The sequence below is a fragment of the Equus caballus genome, chromosome 28 (assembly GCF_041296265.1).
Source record: "Equus caballus isolate H_3958 breed thoroughbred chromosome 28, TB-T2T, whole genome shotgun sequence".
Classification (NCBI taxonomy): Eukaryota; Metazoa; Chordata; class Mammalia; order Perissodactyla; family Equidae; genus Equus; species Equus caballus.
Window position 1 is genome coordinate 41,262,047 of NC_091711.1, and position 26,827 is coordinate 41,288,873.

Consider the following 26,827-nt stretch of genomic DNA (forward strand, 5'->3'; position numbering starts at 1 on the left):
GACTCAGGCAGATTGAGTCTCAGGGAACAAGTCTGGGACTTGTTTCCCAGAACTGGGGCACCAGGTGGGGATGGGGTGTCAGGAATGAGGCCAAAGCCCAGTTATCAGAACTGGGACACTTTCCATGTGGGACTTGTGTTCTTTACATCCTTCCTGCACACATCCTGGGAAAGGGACCTGCACAACCTGTCAGGTTGGGGGCCCTAAGTGGGGTTGGGTGAGGCTTTGGGGCACCAAGGGGGTACCTCCTTTATCTTTGCCTCCTTCCCTGCCCCAAGTAGCTGCCTCCCTCTTGCCCGGTGCCCCCCAGGGTACCCCACCCTTGCAAGAAGAGCCTCAGAGTAAACATCATGTTTATTTTGAACATTCAAATTTACAAAAACAAAAAAGTAACAAACACCATGACATATATCATACACACACACACATACGCACATGTTGCATCTCATGTCACTTTATGTACAAAATCGGGCGAGGAGAGGGAGGGGGGCGGGGGCTGGGTCACCAGTTGGTGCACTGACTTCACAGCGTCCGACAGCTCGACATGCTCACTCGCTGCTCAGCCTGGGCCTACGCGAGCCCCCTCCCGACTCAGCGGGGCCAGGGGTTGCGGGGGAGGTGGGGTTTGGGGTGGCAGGCAGCTGGGACAAAGCGGGTGAAGAGAGTAGTCCCATCTCTGGGAGGGGGCCGCTTCCCCAGTTTGCTCAGAGGAAGGGTGCTGGGAAATCGAGAAAAGGAGGGACCCCATCCCAGGGGGAAAGGGGCCACTGCATTGTGGAGACAGCACTGAATGCAGAGAGAAAGCTGGGTTCAGGTCTCCTGGGTCCCGGCAGGGTGACCCCAAGGGCCACTCACCCTCCCTGGGCTCCTGCATCCTCATTTGTAAAATGAGGGCTTCGGCCTCCTCCGAGAGCCCTTCCCGCCCAAATCTGTGGTCCTGGTCATGCACAATTGTGGCAAGGGGATCTGTCCCTTGGGGACATTGATTGGGGGCACAACGTGCCGCAAAGTTGGGAAAGTCTGGCAGATAAGAGCTGTGAAGCACCTGGCGCCGGGCTTGGCTCAAAGCAGGAGTTTGAGAAATATCAGTATCCTCCCCTTGCCTGCCTGGGGCTCCCAGGATACTGTCCAGCTTCCTGATTCCTTTCAGCTCTCCTGGAAACTCCAGCCACTTAGACAAGGGCTGAGGCGATGGGCATGCTGCAGTGGGACCCCTCCCATGGCCTCAACCAAGGGGACCCCAGCCCTGGGACTGACCCATCCCGTGCCTGTTTCTCCACCTCAAACCCCACGGGGTGGTGAATGGGGTCAGGTACATCCCTTCAGGCCAAAACCCACAAGGAGCAATGAGGCCCAAATCCCGGTCCACAGAGGGTGGGGGTCTCTGGCCCCTCAGGCTCTGCACTGGGCCCTGGCTGGAACCTGCCTGGGTTTGAACTCTGTGCTCCATCACTTGCTGGCTGATTGACACTGGGCAGGGCAGTTAACCTCTCTGTGTTTCAGTTTCCTCACTTGTATGATGGGACTAAGAACGGTCCTAGCTTATAACCATATTGTGAAGATGATGCCCGTGAGGTGCTCAGCACAGTGCCTGACACTTAAAAAGGATGTAACAAACAGGGCCTCCAGCATCGCTACTGGCCTGGAGCAGCTCGGGGCACAAGCAAGCACCACGTCTAGCTCCTCCTCCCCCATCTTCTTGGCTGTGCCCGGGAGCAGCTGAAGAAGACATCAAAGCTGGAGCCCAACAGCAGGAGTTTGGCAAAGGTACCAAGAATGATCAATGGATGAAGGGGTGGGGACTTTGGAGTTTCGTCTTCCTGGAATGGAAATGGGGACCCAGGCCACTCACCAATGGCCCAGACTCAGAGCCTGCAACCCAACATCTCCAGTTCGTTCCTGTTCCCTCTGGAGAGCTGACCAGTGTGACTCAGGACAGGCACGAGGCTCAGACGTCAGCTATTTCATTACCACCACGACAAAGCATAAAGGACTTGGGGAGATGCCTCCGGGTGGGCTCAAGGGGTCAGACAAGTTCCGTTCCCTCCCTTCTAAGACCCTTTCCTTACCCCAAGGCCTCCACCAAAACTGCTTCCTTAAAAACAGTAACAGCAACCCAAGAAAGCCCAGCATCCCCAAATCTAAGTTCTGAATTCCGCCGTCACCCAGCAACAGCATATGTCATTACGAGACGCTTGACCCAGCACTGGGGCTGATGTCATCGGCGGTTACCAGGGCAACCTGGATCTCCGCAGGTTCCGGCTGAAGCACGCCATCGCTCCTTCTTCTGGGGGGAGTCGGGCCGGAGGGGCTGAACGGTCTGCTTGTGCTCTTGAAGTGGAAACAAGGATCTGGGGGCTGGAGGCAACAGGTCTCGGAGAAGCCTCCAGGGCACTGCGCTGGGCCCACAGCCTGCGGCTCTTGCCTCAGCCTCAGGCTAAGTGGCCTGGAGAGTGGGGACTGGGAACAAGAGGGGGGCAAAAGCACCAGTGCCCACTGAGTCAGGTAGCCTGCAGCTGCCTGGACACCGGGTAGGTCACCTGCATCCTCAGCTCTCCATTCGTGTCAGAGGGCCCTGGAGCACACCTCTCCTCCAGCTACCTCCTGGGGGAAGATGCCAAGATGTTTGGTGTTTCACAAAGATGTTCCAGCGGTCATGTGGGAAAGGATTCTGACCTCTCAGATGTCCATCCTCTTAGGTGTGGGCTAGACTCAAAGACCCTCATGGGCAGGCAGTATGGTGTGGGGGGAAGAGCACTGAAGAGGGAGTCAGAAGCACTGGGTTCTAGTTCTGGTTCTGCCTCATTGTGCTGTGTGATCCTGTGCAAGTCACTTGCCCTCTCTGAGTTCTTCCCCTTTTATATACAAGCAAGGGGTCAGATTGGGTGGCTCTTCTCAGCTTTAACATTCTTCCACTCTCTTGGGGGAGCTGGTGAGGATTCAAGGGTGGGACCAGGAAGCCACCAGCCCTTTGAGACACTCTCAGACAGGCGGCGGTGCCTGTCTGAGGGGACCCAGAAGAGCTGGCTTTTACGATCTGTGCGTGAGGTTGCTCTGCCTTGACCTGTGCCCTCGCCCCTGACTCTCCGGAGCCAGCTGCTGACCCTAACTCACGCCTAGCCAGATCCCACGCGCTGCCTGGTCCTAGGAGCTGCTCCTGCTCTGCCCCTCAGTCACTAGGCAGGTTCTCAGGCTTGGCTCCCCCCACCCCCAATCCACCTGGAATCACAGACCATCTCACGGTTGATCTGGAGAGCTGTCAGAAATGACGAAAGCAAGGGCCTCAGCTCACAAATGAGGAAGGCCAGCCCAGAGAGGGCAGAGACTTATAGAAGGCCACACAGCAGGTTAGCAGCAGGGCTGGCTGGGAACCAAGGGCTCCTCCTCCTCATCCAGTGCTCTGCCCATCACCCCGGGCTCCTCCCCGCCCTCTCAGCTTCTTCCTTCCTTCCCCAGAGGCGGCAGGGCCATGCAGAGGCGGGGTAGGTAATGTGGCTCTGCTGGAGCTTGATCCCCTGGGGCACCGGGCCTCTGCCTCAAGCTGCTCCCAGCCCAGGCTATAGTGGCCCAGGCCCCGTCCTGGGTGCAGAGAGGGAGAGGTGACCATGCCAGTGGGCACAGCTGTGGGTGGCCACAGGGGTGACTATGGCCCTTTGGCCTCTGGGGGTTGTGGTCCCTAACCCTCCAGGCTGGAACTGGAAAGGGAATGTCCTGGAAATTGAGGTGGGGCTGGGCCAGGCATAGGACCAATATTCAGACCACTGCACACAAAAAAACAAGGCAAGAGGACGCAGAGGGAGGGTGTGGGTGTGGGTACAGGGCAGGGCGAGAGCGGAGAGGCTCCATCAATATCCCGCTGCCTTGACTGGCAGCTGGTGGAACGAGGGCGGACGGGGGAGTCTGAGGCTCCCAGATCTCCGTCATCGCCTTCCCAGCTGGGGCGATGGCTCTACAGCCTGTTGTGGCCCTGAAGGGGAAGGGGTCAGGCTTGGTGCATGGGGGTCAGGGGGGTGGACAGCCACCCTGCTGTTGAGATAGTGGGTGCTTCCCCCATACACAACCCCATGGGGAATGCTGTCGAGATCAGTGGAATCAGATGTGGTTGATGGGACAGGGTGGGGTGGGGTAAGAGAGGGCTCCAGTGTAATGCCAGGCTGTGGGCACTGCTACCCAGCCCCTGCCAGGCCCTGGACTCATCCCAGGCTTGACCCGTTGACTTGAGTTGCTTGTCCCCATCCAAGTGGGATTAGGGAACAGCCATTGCAGGGCGGGGCATTCTGGAGATGTGGGTATGGCTGGGGAAATGGGAGGCATGGCCAGGAGTAGGGCAGGAAGGGAGGCCAGGGTGTGGGTAGGCTGAGGAGGGAATATACCCCCGCCCCCCATAAGGTCCCCGAGTTGGCAGGCAAGAGAGGGGCCCTGGGCGAGGTGGCCCCTCATGCCTTGGCCCTCCCCTTGCAGACATCGAAGGCGGACTTTGTTGCACCCCCGAAGGCCTCTACCAGCTTGTCTTCCCAGGGGAGGACGTTGCCCAGCAGTGGCCCGGTACAGTTGGCAATGCCCAGGACCTGGGCAGGTGTCAGGGCGTGGTCCCACAGGTTAAACTGGGCAATGTCACCCACGAAGGCCTGGGTGGCATCAAACCGGCCCCCCAGGGTATCCTGGGCCAAGAGAGCAGAGAGAAAGGAGAGAGACATGGAGTGAGGAGCAGAAAAGACAGGCAGACTCAGAGTCAGGTCTCTGTCCCTGATGAAGCCCCACCCCAAGGTTCCAAGGCCCGCCCCAAAGTTCTGGTCCCGCCCCAAGGTTCCAGCCCATTGGGCAGGTCTCTGCTCTCTCTGGGTCTCACTCTGCCCATCTGCAGAAGGGCTGGTTCAGACTGAGTGATCACTGCTGTGCTTTCAGGGTCCCTCCACCTAGGCCCTCCTCCTCAGGGGCCGTGGGTGGGTAGGATATCTATTTGGGTCTCAAGCCCCGAAATCACCCTGAGCCTTACCTGCTCCTGGCCAAGGATAAGGATCCCATGAGGCTTGATGGGGTGCCAGGCCGCCAGATTCTCACCGGAGCCCCGCAGCTCCCCATCCTGGTAGGCAGACCACAGGCCATCCCTCGTGGTCCAGGCGATACAGATGTGGTGCCAGCTATTGTCCTTCAGGCTCAAGGGCAGCTGGGCCACCTGAACATAGGTCCCCAAGCCACAGGTCAGAGGTGCCACAAGGCCCAAGGCTGGAGCAGTGGGGTGGGGGCCCAAGAGAACCATGTCCTTCCTTCCTGGGACTGACCCAGGCTTGACCTCCCATTCCTCCCAGCCCAGCATCCTTCCGACACTCTTTCCTCTTTCCCCGTGACCTCACCAGGCAGCTTCACTCAGATCACAGGGGACTGTGCAGTGTTGGTGTTCGCAGGTAGTCTATTCACTCTCTAACAGGCTTGTGAGGTCATGTGGGGCAGGAGCAGCATCTCACGATCCCAGCTGCCCCTGAACACCTCACACAGTGCCCGGCACACAGCTAGATTCAAGAAGCACTGACAGTGGTGGCACAAGCCCTGGACTCAGAGACTGGGCACCAGCGTGTGGCCTGAGCTCTGCCAACAACCCCCTGTGGGACCTTGGGAAGACTGCTCTTTCCTCCTGGGCCTTGGCTTCCTCATCTGTAAAGTGAGGACGTCAGGCATGGGATAGAAAATATGCAGCCACCTCCACCTCCTCCACCCAAGGCAGACATGACTAATCAATCATGAGCCTAGACTCAGCCTCAGAATCTTTCTCATCACAGTGCTCTCAGAGGCCACTGCTGATTGATTAGAGTTGGCCTGTGAGATGAAAGGTATTTGCTGCCTGTGGAGTTGGGGCTCCCAAAGGGTTCTTTCATCTCCTCAGTTCTCTGAGATCACAGTTTAATGCAACATTCTCTGAGGCCTACTTGGTGCCAGGCCTTGTTCTGGACGCTGGGGATAAGGATTCTGGTCCCAGCCGTAAATGAGCTGGGTCTGCACAGGAGGGAAGGACTTCAGGGACAATATTACAAGACAAAATAACAGGGGTCATAGAGGAGGTACAGAGGTTGTGAAGATGCAGAGGAAGAGGGGTGTGGGAACAGAAAAATGGAGTCTAAGCACATCTGGAAGGACAGTGGACTCCGAGCATTCCACTGCAAGGCAAACCAAGTAGGGGGCACAGCAGGAGCAAAGGCTTAGAGGTTGGAATAAAAGAGGAACTGTAAGCAGCCTGCGAGGTTGGTGCTCAAAGGAGGTTCTGGAATAGGGCTGCCCTGGGCTCTGTCCAGGGTGCTGAATCCCTCCTACTAAGAACTGAGGGCTGACCATGGGCAGAGCCAAGGACGGCGGCCAGGGTGTGTAGAAAGGGAACAGAGCAGTAGGATCTAGATGTCGTCCAGCTACCCCAATCTTCGTAGAACCTATTGGGCCATGAGAGAAATTCACCGCCCCGTGGGCTCATCTCCCTCCTCCTCCTCCAGGAGACCCATGACAGGCACCTCCTGCTGAGCAGGATTTTGATGGGTGTCAACCTCTCCTAGCAGCTCTCTGTGGCTATGGGCTGGTCACAAGTGGGTGCCATATGTGGTGTCTGCATTTCCAGGGAGTCTCAGAAGACCACCATGCCTGCAAGACCCAAAGCACTGTGGGAGCCAGGATACTTGGGGGGAGTGGCTAATAAGATGCTCCCTGCCTCCCCCCTCCATCACTATACCCCTGCAACATCACTCCCCCTACCCAAGGCTGGTCCCTGTTCTGCTCTGCAGCCAGGCTGGGGGAGGGGTGGAGGGTGGGAGGCCCAGGCATGGGGAAGATGGATGGCCCAAGGGCAGAACAGTGGAGGGGTTAAGAGGTGCTTTCTGGGGCCCAAGGCCCCAAATCACATCATCACCCCTTCACCAGCTGTGACCAGGGTGCATTATTTGCCATCTCTGAGTCTCAGCTTTTCCATCTGCAAAATGGGGATAATAGGGTATCTACCTCCCAGTGCTTTTGAGAGGGTCAAAGGTGATAATGTGAGTAAAGTACTTATTAGCACAAGGCCTGGGACAATAAAAACAGCTCACATCTGTCGAGGCTTGCTAAATGTGAGACTTTGCTCAAAGCCCTTGACAAGTATTTAAGCCACTTACTTCTCACCACAACCCTCTAAGGTAGAGACTATTATCATTCCTGCTTTACAGATGAGGAAACTGAGGCACGGGGAGGGTGAGTGACTAGTCTAAGGTCACACAGTGGGTAAGAGGCAGAACCAGGATTCAGACCCAGCCTTCAGGTCCAGAGCCTGACCATGGCTCCTTTCTGCTCTCCACGTGAGGGGTGGGGCAAAGGGCTGGCCGCGGGGGAGGGAGGAGGGCAGGGGCAGAGGAGGGCAAGGGAACCCACTTCCCTCCCTCCCTCCCCAGGTCGGTCTTTGGACCTCATTTCCTTCTCTCTTTGTCCAAGAGAATGAGCAGGGCCCTGGGGGCAGACACTTCCTGGGGCAGTCAGTCTCTGCGGGCCTCGTGTCTCCCCTGTACATGGGAACAGCACCCCCGACGGCCTCTTCTGGACACAGCCCCTCTTCAGGCAGCCCCAGGTCTGCTTGTCTTTGCAGTCCTAGAACCCAGCTCAGCACACAGCAGTCTTTCACGTGTACTCACAACACCGAGCAGAACTGAAAGGGCCCACGTGTTTGGGGCCCAGCACAGTGCAGCTGCTCCCGAAGGGTGTCCCCGGCCCCCGATCCCTCCTGCTCTGCCTGGCCCCGCTCACCTTGTCATTGATCAGCAGTTCCATGGGCTCGTGGCCCGCCTCCAGCAACACGATCTCGTTGGCCTGCCCGGGCACTGAGTAGGAGAAGGGGGTGCCCTGGCCAGTGCCGTCTGACCTGGATCGCAGCCACACGCAGATGGTGAAGGCATAGAGCTCGGGCAGCGCCTTCCGCACGCGGGCGTACATGTAGTTGTTGCGGATGGGGATGCTGATCTTGAAGGCGTCCGGGGGGCTGTAGGCCGAGGACCCTGGTGGGGACAAGGTGGACATGTGGGGGTCAGTGGACACTGATGATTGTGAGGTGAGCAGGGCACACTCCAGAATGAGGGCTGCTAGTCCCTGGGCACCTGCTCGGTGACAGGTGCCTTCACCGCTTTCTCTACTTCGCCTCTGCATTGAGGGGCGTGGCTAGAACACAAGGGCTCTGGACCTGAGACGTCTTCAGTTCAAGTCCCACCTCCACGACGTCCCAGCCGCGTGACTTTCAACAGGTTTAACTGACCCTCTCTGGGCCTCAGTTTCCCCAGTAACATGGGGACTATTCCCTCCCTCCCAGGAACAAGCTATGCAAGGGTTTAGCCCATAGTAAATGCTCAAGAAATGTGAGCTATTGCTACGATCATTTTTAGCGTTCTTGGCCCATTCATGTAGCAAGCAGTCTGCAGTGCTGTCTGTGTGGCAGGCACTGTTCTAAGTGCTCTGCGTACATCAGCTCGTTCATTCTGGAACAGCCCTATGAGGCAGCCACTGTTATAGCCCCCAGTTTACAGATGAGGAAACCTTGGCACAGACAGATTTAGGCCACACAGCTAGTAAGTGGCAGAGCTGGGATTTGAACAGGACAGTCTTGGGACTCTGAGGGTCAGCTTCCTCATCTGTGAAAAGGGGATGATAACAGGACCATCCCTGTGCAGTTTGTGAAGAGTAAACAAGCTGCTGTGTCAAGGACTTAGCTCACTCCCGTACATAATTATGGTAAGCGCCAGAAAGTGCTAACTGTAATAATAATGATGATGACATCCCCCAGTTATTCTGTCCCTCTTGGGTGTCACAGCCTCCTCCCCATATCCTGCCTAACGTCAGCCTCTGGAGAGCGTGACAATGTTTCCCAGTGAATCTGCCACCCCAAGGAACCATCTAAGGACGGAGGCCTCTCCGGCTATACCCTCTGCGGGCCCAGGACCCACCGTGCTCCAGCTCAGCCACACGGTCCTGCAGAGCGTCCAGCTCCTTCTCCACCTCTTGCCGCTGCCGCTGGCCGCTGTGACTGAGGGCCGCACGCTCCTTCTCCAGTGCCAGCACCTTGGCCAGCAGCTGCCCCTCCAGCTCGTCCATCTTGGAGTGCAGGGCGGTGGGCACCGCGGGCGCAGGGGCCGGGGAAGCAGAGAAGTTCACACGTGCTGGGAGCTCCTGCTGCTCACAGGGCAGAGTAAGAGGCATGTGAGGTCACTCAGAGGGAGGAAGGAAAGACGCCTGGGCTCAGAGATGCCCACTGCCCCCCTGAGTAACCCCAGGTGAGCCGCAACTTCCCCGTATGCAAAATGGGGATGGCAACACCAACTCCAGGCCACAAACCCGTCCTGGGTGCCCAGCAGGCTGTTTCCAGGACGGGTGCATGAAGGTCAGCTGCAAGCAGCCCGGCTCCTCCCTCAAGGACAGTGCAGCCCAGGGCGGGTGGGGTGGAGGAGTGGCAGTGGAGCACTGTGCAAGCTCCCAGTGGTTCTAACATGCAGTCGGGTTGAGAGCCGTGGCCCGAGTCCCTCATACCCAGAAGCCTGTACACTGACAGGTCCTTGAGGAGTGGACCGTCTTAGGCTTCGCTCGTTCACTCGCCAAGCTTCTCTAAGATGGTGCAAGGTTTGGTGTGGGCACCGGGCAGACCCAGGGGCATGAACCAGGGGCTTCAGTGGTGTGGCCATTCCAGGGTAGCAGGTGGTTCAGATCACAGACTCTGGAGTCAGACAGCCTAGGGTTCAAATCCGGCTTGGGAACCAATCTGCTGTGTGACCCTGGGCAAAGGCCTTCACCTCTCTGAACCCCATGTTTCCTCACATGCAACACAGGACAACTGTACCTATTTAGAAGGCCCGTGGGGATGATTAAGTGGTAAGTGCCAAGAAACAGAGGCTGTTTAATGTAATTACTGTCTAGGGCAGAGTGTTCCTAAGTGGTCTCTGACACCCCCAGCCTGCCCAGAAAGAGGACAAAGCATTTCGAATCCCCCTTTTCCCGTCTTAAGCCCCCAGTAGGCAGAAGAATTGGGGCAGGAGCCAGTAGGGGGGCCTCTCCTTTCCCCTCCCCTGTTGGAGGAAGCCCCTTCGGGAGTGGAGGAAGGCAGGCGAGGCCACAAGTCCAGACGCTGGGAGGGGGCAGTCTCTGGCAGCCACGTCATGGGAACATCAGTAGGAAATTAATAATTCAGTGAGATTCTAGGGGCCAAATCAGACCTTCTCCGTCCCCCTGGCTTCCTCCTTCCTCCCCGCTCCCCACTGACAGGCCGATGCTTCCTCCCCAGGGGCCCGGGTAGTTCCTGCCCCGCCTGCCCTGGGCCCTGCGCCCAGGCTTGGCCTCAGACCTGAGCTCACTCGCTGAGTCCTCAAGGCTCCTCCACTGAGCACATGTTCCGTGACCACGGCCTGGGTGCTGTGCCAGATGCCGAAGAGCCAGCCAGAAGCAGAAAGGAACCAAGAGCCCCCCCTGCATTCCCTGAGTGCCTGAGCCGTGGGGACGTCCATGGGCAAGCACAGGAGACCCTCTCCAGCCTCACGGGCCCAGCCCTGGCCTTGCTGGCCATTCTCTGGGTGACATTGGGCAAGTCCCTGAACCTCTCTCAGCCCATTTTCTAGCCATTTAATGAGGGGATAAATGTGTCTCCAGCCTCAAAGTGCTGGGGAGTGGGGAGGGCAGACTGTCACTGCCATGCTCGGTGCCCAAGACAAGGGACATGGACAGTGCTACCACGGACAGTAACGTGACTGCATGCTGAGGAGCTGGAGGGACTGAGGCTCGGTTCTGCGGCTCCAGCTGGAGAGTGCAGGCAGGCGGGCTAACCCCTCTGGTGTCACTTTTCCTCATCTATAAAAAGGGGCCTTGGAATGCCCAGCTGGCAGGGCTGTGGTGAGGATTAAACGATGGCATGAAGGGGAAGGGCGCAGCCCAAGCCTGGCCCAGAGAGGGCCGCCTTGATCCACCCCACGTCCCACATAAGAGGGCACAGTCGCTTATCCATGAGGATGCCTGCTGGGCCACCAGGCTGGGGTGGCGGCCAGGTGAGGTGGGTAGGCCCGGTCGGTGAGCGGCTCAGGACACCGGGCCCCACCCCTGTTACACTCACCTTCGCTGTCCTGAGGGCTCCTTCTCACTCCCCAGGTGCCTACAAATCCTGACTCTGGACTAAAACCCTCAGTTTCCCCTTTTGTAAAACAAGGACAAGTGGCCCCACTCTTCCATCCCCGGGGAAGACGGAAGGACAGCAGAATGGCAGTAACAAGCCTCATGGACTGTACAAGCAGAATGCAAACTGCAAGGCTTGAATACATCAGCTGATGGGGGGCTCACTACCTCAAGAAACTCCCCTGGACCACAGACGGCCTGTGGAGTGACAAGGCCAGCCACCCACTGCCTTTGAGGTGGCTGGACGTCCAGGAAACCCTGGGCTGAGGCAACTAGCTCATCGAGTGCATTCCACCTCAGGGTTGGAAGGGCCGCGGCTGGGTCTCTGGGCCCCAGCACCTTTGCATCTTTGGTTTCCCTCCTCCCACTGTGCCAAATGAGGCAGTGTGCCAGGCCCATCCTGAGCACGTTACATGTATTTACTCATGAGTCCTCACAGCCACTCGTTTTGGTTGCTACACTTAGTGTCCCCATTTCACAGATGGGGAAACTGAGGCAGAAGTCCTTTTGAATTTTCTACAGTGATGGGGCTGGGCCAGGCTGATACCTCTGGAGCCAGAGCCTCTCTCTCTAGCAGAGGGAGAAGTACCTGCCAGGAAGGAAGGGGATGGCGGGCGCTACTGACACAGACGCGGTTGCGAGGAGAAACCGTGCGGGCTGAGGGAGGCGGGCGCACAAGCTGTTCTTTTGTCAGAGCCACCAGCCCTGCTGCCAACAGGAAGGCCAGGGAGGAGGTGGGCTCACGGACTGCGTGTGGCCCCCTCCCCGCCCCAATGTCTGAATCAGAGGAACACGCCTCTCCCTGCCTCTCCCATCTGCCGCGGGTGCAGGCTGTGCCGCGTGGGCTTCCAGCCCAGTGCCAAGTGGGCCCCCAGCCTAAGACGGTGGGGGAGATGATGATGCCGCCTCCCCCACTCAGCTCCTGATGAGGCAGGAAAACGGGGGTTCGGAACCCACAGCCTGTCGTGCTGGAGTCCGGAGTGGGGTCTGGTGCAAGAACATGGGGCCCAGAGCCCAGGGTTCTGTCCAGCTCAGCGCTAACATGCTGGGCTCATTAGCACTCAGGAATAAGGATGCTAACGGGGCGGCTGTCCTTGTCACGCACTGTGTGCCAGGTCCTGCACTGAGGAAGCACTGTGCAACCATTTCACAACCCCTCTCAACAACCTGGGGAAGTAAGGAGGCCCACTTTACAGATGAGGGAACTGATGCTCAGAGAGGTGAAGTCACCTGCCTAAGGTCACACAGCTGCGAAGTCACAAAGCCCGGACCCCGGCCCAGGCCCTTCTGATTCCAGAACCTGTTCCCACTCTTCGGCCCTACCCTGACAGTCTGGTCCCAATTTGTTGGTCTGCCAAGTGGGCACAGTGCTGGCGACCTGCCTGCCTTGAGGGCCAGGAGAAGAGGTTGTAGGGGCCAGAAGAAGGCTGGGAGGGTCTGGCATGCTGTGGGGCAGCTTCACTGAGGGACACGGATAGGAGGGACCTGCCCAGGCAGGGTGACTCTGAGGCTGGGAGGATGTGGGGAGACACAGTAACCCTGTCCCCAGGTGGGGACCGCTCCTTTCCTGCAGGGAGCAGAGGGAAGGCGCTGGACTTCAGGGTCAGGGTCCTGTGTCTGCACAGCTGCCCCTGCACAGGACAGCCCCGGGCCCGGCTCCCGGGGCAGCAGGGCAGGCTGGAAAGAGAGCAGGCTGGCGCAGCGCTGTAGGCTGGGTCTCAGCTCCCCATCCGCTCATCCCCAGTCTGGTGCGAGTCTGCCCGGCTCACACCCCGGCTCCACTGGCCCAGTGACCTCGTTACGTAAGGTTGCTGAGCCTCAGTTTCCCCATCAGCAAAAAGGGTACAATAATAACATTATCTCGTAGCATTGTAGTGAGGATTAAATGAGTTAAGAGATCTAATGCCCTGAGGGCAGAGTTGGCGCATGAAGTGCGATGTGTCGGCGATCATTACTGTTACTGACTGCTCAAATATCTCTTGAAGGAGCCCACTCTTTTCCATCTTCAACCATCAATCTTTTTGTTTAATCATTACACTGAGAAAAAAAGCAAGTTACAAAAGAACAGATACCGTTTGCACAAAGTTGCAAAGATTCTAAACTAGACCACGCATTTGCACAAGCAGGAAGAAATGCACGGGAGACAGAACATGAGTTCAGGGCACTGGTGACCACCTCTCGGGGTGGGCGGTCAGGGCCTGCGAGCGGGGAGGCCCTGGAGGAGCATCCGCTGGCTGCAAACGTCCTGGGTGGGGACCTGGATGGTCTTCTTTATACCTTTGTGGATGTCTGAGATAATTTGCAATGGTTTTCTTTAAAAAATGGGGGGAAATATCAAAAGCAGAGCCTCTGAGAGTAGATTCTAACCCTGAATCTTAACCACAGCCTCACTCGGCTCCTCTGCCCCTCCCTGGTGCCAGCCACGGTCACCTGGGCCCTACACAGCGGTCACCTAACTGCAGATCCAGCCACATTGCTCTCCCGCTTAAAATGCTCCTGGAACCCCTTCCCCCTCATAAGATCCCTGCACTTCTGGCCTCGCCTTCACTACCTGCGGGCTACACTGCACTCCACAGAAAGTCCCCAGCTGCCCCAGGTCCCTGTTACCCTAGGACCTCCGCACGCACGTGCTGTTCCTTCTGCCAAGAACACTCTTCCTGCCCCCACCCCCCACCCGTCTCCTCTGGCCAATGCCCGCTCACCCTCCAGATGGCAGCTTTCCTGATGCCTGAGCTAAGATGCTCCACAGGGAGAGAGAAAGAGGGCTTCTCTGGAGGGACTGCAGTGCACTCACTCACTCACTCACTCACTCATTCATTCATTCGTCCCTCCGCCAATAGGTGCTGGGGCAACACGAAGCTGCCGCTGCAGGACATGCTTCACGTCAGACAAGCCGTGTCATTTCCAGGCTCCCCACTTACTAGGTCTACGGCCCCGGGCCAGCTGCTAACTCTTCACCCTCAGTCTCCTCATCTGTAAAATGCGGGTGAAAATAGTACGTACGCTGCGGGATATAAGTAACGACAAAATCAAAGAACCTATGTAAAGTCTGGCATGTAGTAAGTGGCTGATACATGGTCATAACTATTATTATTGTTCTTCGCTATTATCGAGGGGCAGGAGAGCATAGTGAGTTGTCACCATGCGGGGTGGGCCCCGGAGCCGGACTGCCTTAGATTGAAGTCCCAGCTGGGTGGCCTAGGCAAGGTTCTTGACCTCTCTGAGCTCCGTTTCCTCCTCTGTGGAATGAGACAGTAATAGTCCCAAGGTTCTCGTGGGACTAAATCGTAAGGCCCTTAGACCAGGCTGGCCAGAGGGTGCCCAGCCCTGCTCCTCTACTCAGCGCTGGGACTGTGGCTCCAGGGGCGAATCAGACGGGAGCCTGCCCCCAGGGGTGCTCTCAGCTGGCAGGGGAGGCGGATGTGACGCTGTGACGGCAAGAGCCTGCGAGGAGCCTTGTGAGTCAGGCGAGGACTCTCAGAGCAGCCTCTGTGGCTCCCGGCTCCCAGCCTTCCTCCCCAGGAGCTGGCCCAGGGGCCGCCCTGTCTCCATCTAACCCCGGCGGGAAGGGGCAGGAGAGCGCGTGGCAGAGGGCAGACTGATCCTCCACCTTCATCCCCCAGTACCCGTTTGGAGCTGTAATGAGAAGAAGACTGATGGGCCTCTGTGCCCCGGGGGTGCCAAGTCAGGGCGACGGGTGCACGGTGAGGGTGAGGAGGACGGCAGAAGCGGGGGAAGGCTCTCTGAGGGTCCATATACCCTCCTGGGCTCTGAGGCCCCAGAGTGAGTAATAGGTCACCCCAAACCCAGGTCCCCTCACCTCTCCCTTCAAGTACACCCTGTCAAGCTGCTGCATCAAGAAGGCCACAGACTGCCCTCTCAGGCTGCGCCTGCCCACACACCTTCTGGTCCCCTGGGAAAAATCTGCAGCAAAGACTGGGGACCCCAACCTCAGCCCATTTTAATAGAAAATCCTAGCTATGGTCTTGGCTCAGCTTCTGCCATGCTGTGTGGCCTTAGGCAAGTCACTCAGCCTCTCTGAGTCTCAGCTTCCCTGGAGTCAAGTGAGGGGTGTGTGGGGCACATACGTGCTTCCACTTTAGGTTGGTTGCCTCAATCCCTGTCCCCAGCATTCGGCAGGGATCACGTGCCCAAGATTGTCCTGGGGAAACCCCAGTGCATTCTCCCTCGGTGAGGGGTGCCACGCCCTGACCTCGTTCTACCTCCTACAGGCAAGGACTTCACAAAATGGCCAGTAAACACAAGAAAAGGTGCTCCACATTGTGAGTCATCAGAGAAATACAAATGAAACCCAGAACGAGTCCACTACACGCCCACCAGAACAGGGAGCGTTTTTAAAATGACCATGCCGAGGTTGGCCAGCCTCGCCCGCCAGTGGGCGTGTAAACGCTCAGTGCCACTTCGGGAAAGCGTTTGGCAGTACCTCCTCACGCTAAACATATGCCTCTCCTGGGACCCGGACATCCTACTCCTGGGGCTGTATCCTGGAAAAGTGAGGGCTTCTAGCCACCAAAAGCTATCATGAGAATGCTCCTGGCAGCTTTTTTAGTAATAACCCAAAACCAGAAACAACCCAAATGGCCATTCATGGAAGAATGGGGAAATAAATGAAGGTATGTCCATACCTCAGAACACCACACAGCCAAGGAAAATAACAAGCCACTGACACAGACATCGTGATGGAACGCCAGACACAACGTTGAATGAGAACGCCATGCACAAGGGGTACAGCTGTCTGAGTCCATTTGTATGAAGTTCAGACACAGGCAAGCCTGATCTCTGACAGAAGCCAGGATAGTGGTGCCTTTGGGGATGCAAGGACTTCAGGGGTCATAAAAGAGCCTTCGGGGGCACTGGAAATGTTCTGATTCTTGATCTGGGTGGTGCTTTCATGGGTGTCTCCATCCAGAAACATTCCCTGAGCTGTACACCTTAGATGTGGGTCCTATTTTATAAGCAAGATATGTGAGCTCTTACATATCTTGAATGTAAGACATACCTTAAAAAAGAAAAAGTCCCACGGGTGACGCCCTGCCTTCCGCCCAAGCAGCTCCTGCTAGGCTCGGAACAGCGGAAGGGGCTCCCCTCCCGGGGGAAGGGCTGCCCGGGACGAGAGGCCTCCAGGGTACAGGACGACAGAGCAAGAGGGGTCCTCTGGGGCATCCTGCCCACCCCTCGCGTTTGACAGATGGAAAAAATGAGGATCGGAGAGGAGAAGGAATTTTCCGAGGTCACAGCAAGCAGGTGGCAGAGCTGGAGTGTAAAACACCAGGTTTCTTGCTCGAATGAAGGGGCCACACCGGTAGGAGTAGGGATTAAGGGCTTTCTAGGGTGGGTGCCCCACCCGGAGACGGGGGAGGCCAGCCCCAGGGAGGGGGCCATCAGGGTCTGCAGGTGGCTGGAGGGCACTGAGGTTCCCTGGCCTCAAACACAAGGCCGACGGACAGGACTCTCTCACCGCACTCTGCTGGCCGCCTTCACGGCCAAGGAGGCAGGGGCAGGGGAGGCAGGCCCCACATGGCAGAAGCTTCCAGAATGGGCAGCAATGTAGGAGAAAGGTAAGAGCAACCAGCAGACTTTAGAAAAGGCACGAGGAGACTCTCTGAACCACTGTGTTTATCTGCAGACTTTCCTGAGAAACTGCAGGTCTGGGGGTGGGTGGACGGGGACCCAGGGGCCGCACACACATGTGACCTGGCCCCTCCGTTCCTAATCAGGAGGCATCTGCCCAAGAACTCAGAATTTAGACCCAAAAGGCCTAGACCAAACCCAGCCCCTCCTTCCACCCATTTTACAAATAAGAAAATGGAGGCCCTGCGAGGGACCATGATTAGCCTAACGTCACAAGACGAGCTCAATAGAATGCCATCCAGCCTTCCTATTGCAGAGGATGTTCAGAGCTGCAAGCGTTTAGGGAGCAGCTGGCCCACTGTGTCACTTTATAGACGGGACACTGAAGGGGGATGCGGGTGATTTCCTTGGCTCTGGTCCCTCCAGCTCTGAGCCTCCATTTCCTCGCCTGTAAGATAGGAATGTGCATGGCCTACTGAATAAGCTAATACGTATGTAGTAAGTGCCTAATAAATGTTACCTGTTGTTGGTATTATTTATTGCTATCAGCAAAGCCCCAACGTGAGCCTCGTGTCTTGCCAGCCAGCAGGACAGGCCTTTGAGGACGGGCCCTCAGCACGCTCACCCTGGCTGCTCTGAGGCAGAAAGTCTCCAGGGCGCTCTCCAGCAAGAGGCACTGCTCTCACCCGTCTCTCTCACTCCTGAAGGTGGGTGAGGTCTGACCCTTCCAGAGGGATCTAGAATTAACGATAAGGAACAAGGAAGCCAGACACTGAAGAGAGGCTCCACTTCTGTGTGACCTTGGGCCAGTTTCTTAACCTCTCTGAACCTTGATTTCTTCATCTGTAAAGGGGGGATAGAATAGTACCTCCCTCAGAGAGACCCTGTGAGGATTTAATGAGACAATGCCCAGTGCCTGACATAAGGCAAGCGCTCAGGAAATGTGAGCTATAATTGCTATTAAGTCCGGGGTCCCCTGGGACCATCATCAGGGTGTTCCTTACCACGGCTCCTACTCCAAGGTTGGGGGAGGTAACCAGCTTGCCAGACCCACTAAAGGATGTGGTTTTTACGTCAAAGAATTTCTGATTAAATCAATCTTAAAGTTTCATTTCACACATAGATTAAATTAGTGCAAAAATGGAACGCTGGAAGATGCGTAGACGGTCGGTGGCCACATAAACGGTCCAACCCTTTTGGAAAGTGGTTCTTGGCCACAGTCTTAAAAAGTCAATATCCTCTGACCCAGTAATACCACTCCTGGGAATTCAGCCTGGAGAAATAATTCGACAGACTTAAAAAGAAGAAAACAAACAACTATCTGCGTGAAACTGATCCCGCAATGAGCATCTAGAAGAAAAATACTGAGAAACAACCTACATCTCCGGCAGCAGGAGACGGTCAAGGGACTGATGGATGGTGGAGCCAGGGACGGAGCCCAGGATATTAAGGCCGTCGGGAAAGTGATAATTACCAGCAACACAAGTCTGGGACAACGTCTACATTTGGATAAAGGACAAAAAGCAGGCTGCAAAAACAGATAAAACAGTAGAATTAAATACAGTTTTCCCCCCAAAATGCCTTTTGACTTTTTCCAATAAACAATAACAACAAAAGTAAAAAAAAAATAGAAAAGAAGACAATTTCTCCTAAGCCCTCAAAAGTGGCCCCACTTGAGGCCTGGGGGAGGCGCTGGGCCAGCTGGGGGTGGGAGCGAGGAGCCGGAGGGGCAGATGCAGAGACGTGCCAGGTGGGGACGGGACGGGATGTGTTGGAGATGATGGGAGCACCAGTGGGAGTAGGAAGAGGACAGAGCATGATCAGGGAGGGCCTCTGGGAGGAGGTGTCCTCCAAGCAGACTTAAATGATGAGTACGGACGCACTGGTGGTAATCTAGGCAGAAGCAAGATGAAACTGGGAGGTGGGTCAGATGGGCAATAGCAGCCTGGGAGCAGGCTGAAGAGTTTACACCACAGGGGAGCCCCACGGTGGGCTTAAGGAAGACCCCTGGGGCTGCCTGGAGGAGGATGGATGGAGGGGTGCACCTGGAGGTGGGAGACCAGTGAGGAGGCTGCTGCAATCATCCACAGAGATGAGGCCACTGGAAGGAAGAGGGAGGGGGAGGAGTCGAGCGTGGCTTCTCAGAGCACCCCTGAGAAGCAGGCTGGCGGAGGACCTGAGTCCAGGTTGGGGCACGAGGAGGGTAGACGGCAGTGGGACGTCCAGAAGGAGGTGCTCAGGAAGCATTGGATTTACTGGTCTGGAGCTCCCGAGACACCCCTGGGCTGGAGACGAGCTTGGTTTGGGGCCCCACAGTGGAGGGGGTGTTGGAAGCCTCAGGGTGGGGCAGCGTTCACCCAGGAAAAGGAGAGGAGAGCCAGGAGGGGCTCAAATGTCGAAGGAGGAGGACCCCGCAAGGGGACAGAAAAGCAGAGGGAGGATGGGCAGCTGAGAGGCGTCCAGAAGCCAAGGGCATGGCGATCTGCAGGCGGGAACGATCAGTGGGGTCAGATGGCGGAGGGGGTCCAGCAAGATAAGGGCTGAAACGTTCCCGTTCAATTTATCAAGTCAGGTGACGTCACCACGAGCACGTTCAGTGTGCCATGGCAGGAGAGAGAAGAGAGGTGACAAAGCAGACGCTGAGAATCTGGGGCATTCTTTTGAGGATACCGGATGAGAAAAGAGGGGAGAAACTAGACAGTGACTAAAGGCTGCATGGGGTCCACATCTGTTGGGCTTCAGGACCCAGGTTTCCCAAAGACCCCAAAGAGACTGGCTCTGGCCGACGCCAGCCCGGAAGGCAGACCTGACGGGCACGCAGCCCCCGCCTTTCTCCCTCCACGTCCACTGTGCTCAGAAAGCAGGAGCGGTGTGTAGGGGAGCCAGGGCTCCCTCCACCTGGGAGGCTGAGCTGGTGCCAAATCCCAGTCACCAGGATCCCCCCGCCCCAGCAGGCTAACTGGAGGGAAGCCCACCCTGCCAAATGCGCAGGTGCTGGGGGAACAGGTCCAGGGCAAGCCCAGCCCTGCCAGCTCCCGACGTGGGAGGAACCACGGGTGCCATCTGGGTGTGGGGGCAGGGCCTGGGCAGGCAAGAGGAAGTTTACAGAAAACCAAATCTTTTTTTCTTTTACACTAATGAAATCTATTTCCTAAAAGGAGGGTTTGCTCCCGTTTTTATTTTTGGCTATTTAAAAATTAGTAATATTATAGCTTAATGATAAAAAAATAGCAATCACTCAAATTGATTGAGCATACCTCTGCAGTCAGTGTTCTGGGCCCTTCATGGAGATTAACTCATTTAACCCTCCTGACACCCAGTGTGGCAGGTGCCAGCATGGTCCCCATTTTACAGGTGAGGAAACTGACACTGCCCTCCGCCGTCGGCGTTCGGCATCCCCTGATTATTTTCCTGCTCTCGGCTCTCTCATCCCAGAAAGCCCAGAGCTGGCCTGGGAAAGGGGATGCCGGCCTGGCAGACTCTGGGCTTTCCTCCTGCCTCTGTTCCACACCCAAGGAGGTCTCCGGGCCCCGGGTTTCTCACCTGTGAGGTGAGAGGTTGGGTCTCAGAGCTGCCTAGCTGTGCTCCGACTCCCTGCGGGGCGGGTGCTGACACCAGCACAGACTTTCCAGAGGGCCACTGGGCCGTGGGCGTGGCCAGCCTGCCATAGTGCATGGCCTGTGCTGCTCCCCCAGAGACTTAATGGAGAGGGCTATGGGACAGGGGATGCCCTGCATCTCCTTCCTGCCAGCCTCTCCTCCTCTGCCTCTGCCAGCTGGGGGCAGAGTAGTAAAGGGGCAGCCAGCACTTTGGCCACTGTCTCCCCCTCCTTCTACAGATCCAGTTTTGTTGGCAACATCTTTCCCCACAGTCTAGAAATCATGGATGGCTAGGGGTGGTCAGTGCCTCCCAGATGTCTGTCCCAGCTGGTCTGTCCCCTTCCAGGGGGCCCCAAACAGGTTCTCACAGGGAGAGAGGGGTCTAGGGACTTCAAAGGAGAAATGACTGGCCCAGGATCACACCACAGACAAGACGGGACTACCCCTGTTGGACCCCTCGTGTCTGACCCTGAGGCTGAGCCAGGACGTCTGGGAAAGGTGAGTGGAGGAGGAGGAACCTGGGTGGGGCCCTATTCTCTGCTCAGCTCCCATCCCAGAGCTGCCAGCTTCCAGCTATTGTGGCTGGGCAGCGCCATCTGAGCTCCTGCTGTCGGGTCCGTGGTCTGAGCCCCGGTGGGGCACTTGAGGGGGGGAGGTGATGAGGGGCACCGGGTTTGGCTTAGGGGACACTGTATTCCCCCATCTTCGGCCAGGAGAGGAGGACCCGGCTCCCTTGGACAGCGCGTCCTATCTCCTGACCGTAGGGAGTGAGTGGGGGGGGGGGGTGGTGGCTGGCGCTGCTTTGGGGGTGTCTGGAAGAAGGAAATGAAATGGATATTTAATGAGGTCCTAGTACGTGCCAAGCATTTCCGCATACCTACATTTTAATCAGTCCTCATTACAAGTGGTCACTGTTGTACCCATTTTACTGACGCAGAAACTGAGGCTTACAGGGGTGCCTGGAGGAAAAAGGATGGGGAACGAGCCCTTCCCGCGCGCCCCCTGCGCCTCTATCACAGTGCCAGACTCTGGTCTGCGTGCCACACTGGAATACGTCCTTCTCACCTGCGAGGAAGGGACCATCGTCCCCTTTACACAGACGGGACACCTAAGGCTCAGAGACTCGCAGGGGCCTCCGCAGGGGCCCTCTTCCCGGCGGCGGCGCCGGCTGGACCCGGGACGCCCGCGAGCGGCCCCTCCCACCCGCGCCTGCCCCCGACGGCGCGCGGCGCTGCGCTCACCTCGATGCGGACGATGCGGTCCCGGAGGGCGCGCACGGCATCCTCCAGCTCCAGGAGGAGCGCGGGCGAGTCCCAAGGCCCGTCGGCCATGGCGTCGCGGCGTGGCCCGGTGTCCTGGAGGCCGCGCGGCAGGCCGCTCTCGCAGCGGCCCAGCTTGCGGGTGAGCTCGCGGATGGTGTCCTGGTCGGCGCGGATGCGCGCCTCCTGCTGCAGCGCCGTCTGGCGCAGCTGCTCGGCCGTGCTCTGCAGCAGCAGCAGCTCCTCGCGCTCGCCGGGCGCCGCGTCCCCCTGCTCGCTCCCCGACGGGCAGGCGGCCGCCAGCGGCGTGCACAGGAAGCGGCTGAAGAGGGGCACGGGCGGCAGCGGGTGCGCGCTGGCCGCCGGCGCCCCGGGCAGCGCGGGGGGCCCGGCCGAGCCGCCCGCGCCGTGCAGCGCACTCAGGCTGCGCTGCGGTCCCGGGGACGCGGCGGCGCCCGAGGCGGCCGAGGCGTTGTCGGCGCCGCCGGGCAGCGCCCGCGCCGGGCTGGCCGCCAGGGGCACGCTGGCGATGATGCAGATGACGGCACCGAGGAACGCCAGCATGCCCGCGGCCAGCAGCACGGCCAGGAACTTCAGCGTGAGGCGGGCGGCGGGGGCGCCGGAGGCCCCCCGGCAGGCGCGGCGGCGGGGTCGGGGCGCGGGGCCCGGGCGCGCAGGGCCTGAGCAGGAGCGGGCGGAGCGGGAGCCGGAGCCGGAGCTGGAGCTGTGGCCGCGGCCGCTGCTGCCGCCGCTCTGAGCCCGGGCGGCGGGAGGAGGAGAAGGCGGCGGGCGGCGGGGAGGGGGAGCGGGCGCGGCAGCCCCGCCCCGTAGGCTCCCCCGGGCCGGCCCTGGCCCAGCCCCGCACCCGTTCCGTGCCGGGCGCGGAGGTCGGGGCGCCGCCCGGGATGCGGCGGGGGCGGGGCGGCGCCGAAAGCTTTATCCCACCGCCGTCACGCGGCGCCCCGAGGGCCGCTCGGCGGGCGGGACTCCTGGGCGACCCCCACCCCACCCCTCTTGTGCCCTGGCCCCCTTCCCGGACCCGTGATGCCCACAGCTGCCTTGCCGGGAGCGTTTCTCCGTGTCGGGCTCTGGGCTCAGCGAGCTACAAGCTCGGTTGCAATTAAGCCTCACGGTGGACATGCTCACAGCACAACTGAGGAAACTGAGGCCCACGGAGGTCAGGTCGCTGTCCAAGGTCACGCAGCTAGTATGCATTGGAGCAGCATTTGAGCTCGGGCGCATCACTAGACGCAGACCATGGGATGGAGGTGGGGTGGGCGTGGGGACAGGAAGAAAAGAAGCCACTGTTGGGGCCAGGGGACTGGAGATTTTGACCCAACCTCTATTTATACTATGGCCACCTGCCTGTCACTTCCCATCCCCAACCTCCTGAAGGAGCAGAGTTCACTCCCCTCCACCTCCATCAAAAAAAAAAAAAATCTTCTTGTGATCTCAGAGGGTGGCAGAAGTTCCCTCCTCTGAATTCTTGGGGGCACAAAACATCAAGGGCCCAGAGATGACCCCTATCCCCACTGCAGTCTATATTAGGATGGCAAAACCCTGGTGGGCATGTGGACCAGGCACTGGAGGGAACAAGCAGGGGTGGGAGTGGGCTGTGGTGTGGGGGCAGTGGAGGAGCCTTTTCTCCAGTCAAAAATGTCTCTATATATTTTGTTGCAAATTAACTTTGCAATTAAAAACTTTAAAAAAAAAATCCTACCATCCCTCACAATCCAGCTCCAGCTCCAGCTTTCCACCAGGCATTTCCTGGAAGGATGCTCAGAAGGCTGTGGATGTTCGTGCAGCAGCCTGGGATAGAGAAGTGGGCTGTGGCTCCTGGGAGTCACTGGCCAAGGCCACACCCAGGTCAACCCTGAGCCAAGGCCACATCCAGGTCTGTTTCCCTTCCAAGCCTGTGTTCTTGATTGAAGGGAGGGCTCAAACTGGGGCCCTGGCCTACCATGGCTACCATGAGGTCTCTGCTTAGTGCTGGTAGTGGGGAGAGCCCAGAACATTTCTCAGGAGACAACAGCCCTGGGGGACCATGTCTGGCCACTGGGATCCTGCCCAGTGGTCCCTGGGCACCTGCTCCACACACCCCCAGCCCCAGGATCATATCTGCTCTTCTCCCCTGATCTCTGGGAGTAATGAATCAAATGCCAGCTCTTTGAACCCCAGAGCCGGCGTGCGTGGATGCAAGTTAGTACTCATCGAAGCGGTGACCTGGAAACCTGGCCCAGGCAGCGCGCCTCGGAGGAAGCATCTCCCCAGCAGAGCAGTGGGGCAGGCTCCTGGAGGCCAAAGCAGGCAGGAGGGGCCGTGAAGTCCCGAAGATGCACGAGGTCTCGGGACTTCTGGTGCGTCCGCATGTGTTCTGTGAAGACGGGAACACACAGATGACATCCCGAGGAGAAACTGTCGTGGAAAATCCAGGGCAGGACAGGGGAGGCCGGGAGCGGGGGCCACTGCCCAGGGCAGCAGAGACACTGTTGCTTGGGCACCAATGGTGCCACCTTTACGTGAGCTTCCCCGTGAGAGTTGGGGACAGTTGGGTAAGTGGGTCCAGAGGCTGGAGTCACATCTTGTTTGAACTGGTGTGTTTATCCCCTAGAATGGCTTTTTAAACCTGTGATATAAACACGTCACTCTCTTACTTATAAACCCATTGATGGCCCCCCATCCCATATGGAAGAAAGTCCAAACTCCTTAAGAGGCAGGACTGCCTAGTGGTCAAGGGCGTGGATTCTGGAGCCAGAAGGCCTAGTTCAAACCCTGCCTCTACCTGTTACCAGTCGTGTGATCTAGTTTGCAAGGAGGGTAAAGTCTCAGGCCTTTCCCAGTTCTTGATACCCTTCTGTGCCTCAGTTTTCTGATCTGTAAAATGGGCAATAACAGTAGGCCATGGAAAGCCTCAATAAGTGGTGGGTCTTATTATCTTAGTTTCTCTTGCAAGACTGTTGGTAATCCGCTCACCCTTCCAGCGTCTTCTCCAGTCCTTCACTGCCTGGAGCATAATTCCCCAGACACACCTGAATGTCTCCTTTCTCTGCCTTTGTTCATACTGTCTCCCTGCCTGGAATGCCACTGCCTCCTTCCTCCTTGATTCGTCTCTGTCCCCAGAATCCAGCCTGGGGCCCCACCCAGGGTCGCTTCTTGGTGAGTATTTGCGGAACCAATTCCTTCATAGGTAACACTGGCTGCTGCTGGAGTCAGAGGCGGGAGGCCGGGACAGGGAGGGCCTGAAACCCATCTCTCCTGGCTCTGGGAGAGACCTGCCCTCCAATCCTAACACAGAACTCCTCAAGAGAAGGTCAGAAAAGGGTTCTCAGGGAACTTCCATGAGATTGCAACAGTTCCCACATTTTCCCTCTAAAGTCTCCTGTCTCCTCCGTTTTTGTTTCTTCGGTTTCGTTCCCTTCTTAGGGTAAGGGAATTCTGCCCTAAATATAGCCATTCATTCAAAATATATGTTTTGAGACCAACTTTGTGCCAGGCTTAGTGCCAGGCACTGGGAAGAGCTGGAAAAAAGACAAATTCATAGTTTATATTCTAGTGAGGAGGCAGACAGTAAACCAATGAATAATTAAATGAACAAGTTAATTTATAATAGTAAGGAGAACTACAAAGAAAATATAAAAAGGAATATGATAGAAAGTTACCAGAGGGGTCAGCCGCTTAGCTGAGTGGTTAAGTTTACAAGCTCTGCTTTGGTGGCCCAGAGTTTCACTGGTTCGGATCCTGGGCGCGGACCTAGCACTGCTCAGCAAGCCATGTTGAGGCAGCGTCCCAGATAGCACAACCAGAAGGACCTACAACTAGAATATACAGCTATGTACTGGGGGGCTTTGGGAAGAAGAAGAAAAAAGAATGGCAACAGATTTTAGCTCAGGGCCAATTGTTAAAAAAAAAAAAGAAAGTTAGTGGAAGTGGGTGGGGGGAGCTGGGAGATGGGCAGTATTTATAAGGTTGTCAGCAAATGCCTGCATTTGAGCTGAGACTTGAATGACCTGAGAAACCAGCCATGCAGAAATTTGGGGAGAGACTGAGTGTTCTAGGCAGTGGGAACAGCTAGTGCAAAGGCCCTGAGGCAGAAATGAGTTTGGTATGTTCCAGGAACAGGAAGAAGGCCAACGGGGCAGGAGCAGTGTGAACTCCAGGGTTGAGAGGAAGCTGGAAGAAAGGCTGGGCGAGGTCATGTAGGGCTTTACAGGCTGCGGGAGAGGAATGGGTTTGATTCTAAGCCCAATTGAAGGGCTTTTTGCAGGGAAGTGACATCATGTGTTTTGTGTTTGTAAAAGATCTCTCTGGTAGTTGTGTGGAGCCTGGGTCACAAAGGGGTGGAGAAGGAGCAGGGAGACCAGCTAGGGGCCATGCAACCTTCCAGGTGGGAGGAACAGGGACTTGAGGGTCATGATGATGGATGGATTGTGGGTTGGTCTTAGAGGTAGAGTTGGTCATTTGGGTCCTCCTGAAGCAGACACTGAGATAGGGTCAGATGTGCAGGCAGTTGCCTGGGGGCTACGGCCTGTGAAAGAGAAAAGGGGAGGAGGAAGAATTGAGTAGGGACCGTCTCCGTCCTCACTGCGGATCCGAAAATGTCCAAGACCAAGACTGCCCACGAGGGAGGTTCTGTGCTGGGCAGAAATGCCCGGTCCCTAGTCCCCAGTCCCCTCTCCAGGCTCAGTCATTAGTTGGATGCTGCCCCCGAAGTGGGTGGCTTCAGCTCAGACGCTGGGGTGATGTCCACACAAAAACCTGCCCACAGAGGTTTGTAGCAGCTTATTCATAGCTGCCCAACTGGAAGCAACCAAGATGTCCTTCGGCAGGTGAGTGGGTAAGTAAACTGGTCCATCCAGACAACGGGACATTATTCAGCAATGAAAAGACATGAGCTGTCAAGCCACGAAAAGACATGGAGGAACATGAAGTGCACATTACTGAGAAGCCATTCTGAGAAGGCTGTGAGATTCCACCTATATGACGTTCGCAAAAGCAGAACACTGGAGACAGTGGGAAGATCAGTGGTTGCCGAGGGTTATGGGGGAGGGAGGGATGAACAGGTGAGCGCAGAGGGTTTTTAGGGTAGTGGAACAATACTCTATGATCCCATAATGGTGGATACACGTCATCAACCCACAGAATGTACGAGATCAAGAGTGAACCCTAATGTAGAGTAGCGACTTTGTGTGATAATGATGTGTCCACACAGATCGATTGCAACAAACATACCCC

General features: G+C 57.2%; 1 protein-coding gene across 1 annotated transcript; it reads right to left on the minus strand.

Moving 5' to 3' along the window:
• Positions 1–336: 336 nt before the first annotated feature.
• Positions 337–23,964, minus strand: NPTXR (neuronal pentraxin receptor). Its single transcript, XM_005606744.4, has 6 exons — positions 23,819–23,964; positions 21,578–22,529; positions 8,940–9,165; positions 7,753–8,000; positions 4,997–5,176; positions 337–4,661 (listed from the first exon to the last, which is right to left on the minus strand). Exons 1-6 carry the CDS (start codon positions 23,962–23,964, stop codon positions 4,437–4,439), a joined length of 1,977 nt encoding a protein of 658 aa, XP_005606801.3. The 3' UTR covers positions 337–4,436.
• Positions 23,965–26,827: the final 2,863 nt, after the last annotated feature.

What these genes read in the sequence shown, in the direction of transcription:
- NPTXR (XM_005606744.4), bottom strand. Translation starts at nt 23,964, where the DNA reads ATGCGGACGCACCAGAAGTCCCGAGACCTCGTGCATCTTCGGGACTTC. An exon ending in ACCGCATCGTCCGCATCGAG is followed by an intron (nt 9,166 to 21,577) that starts GTGAGCGCAGCG and finishes CCCTGTGAGCAG; the next exon opens with CAGGAGCTCCCAGCACGTGT. An exon ending in TGTGGCTGAGCTGGAGCACG is followed by an intron (nt 8,001 to 8,939) that starts GTGGGTCCTGGG and finishes TGTCCCCACCAG; the next exon opens with GGTCCTCGGCCTACAGCCCC.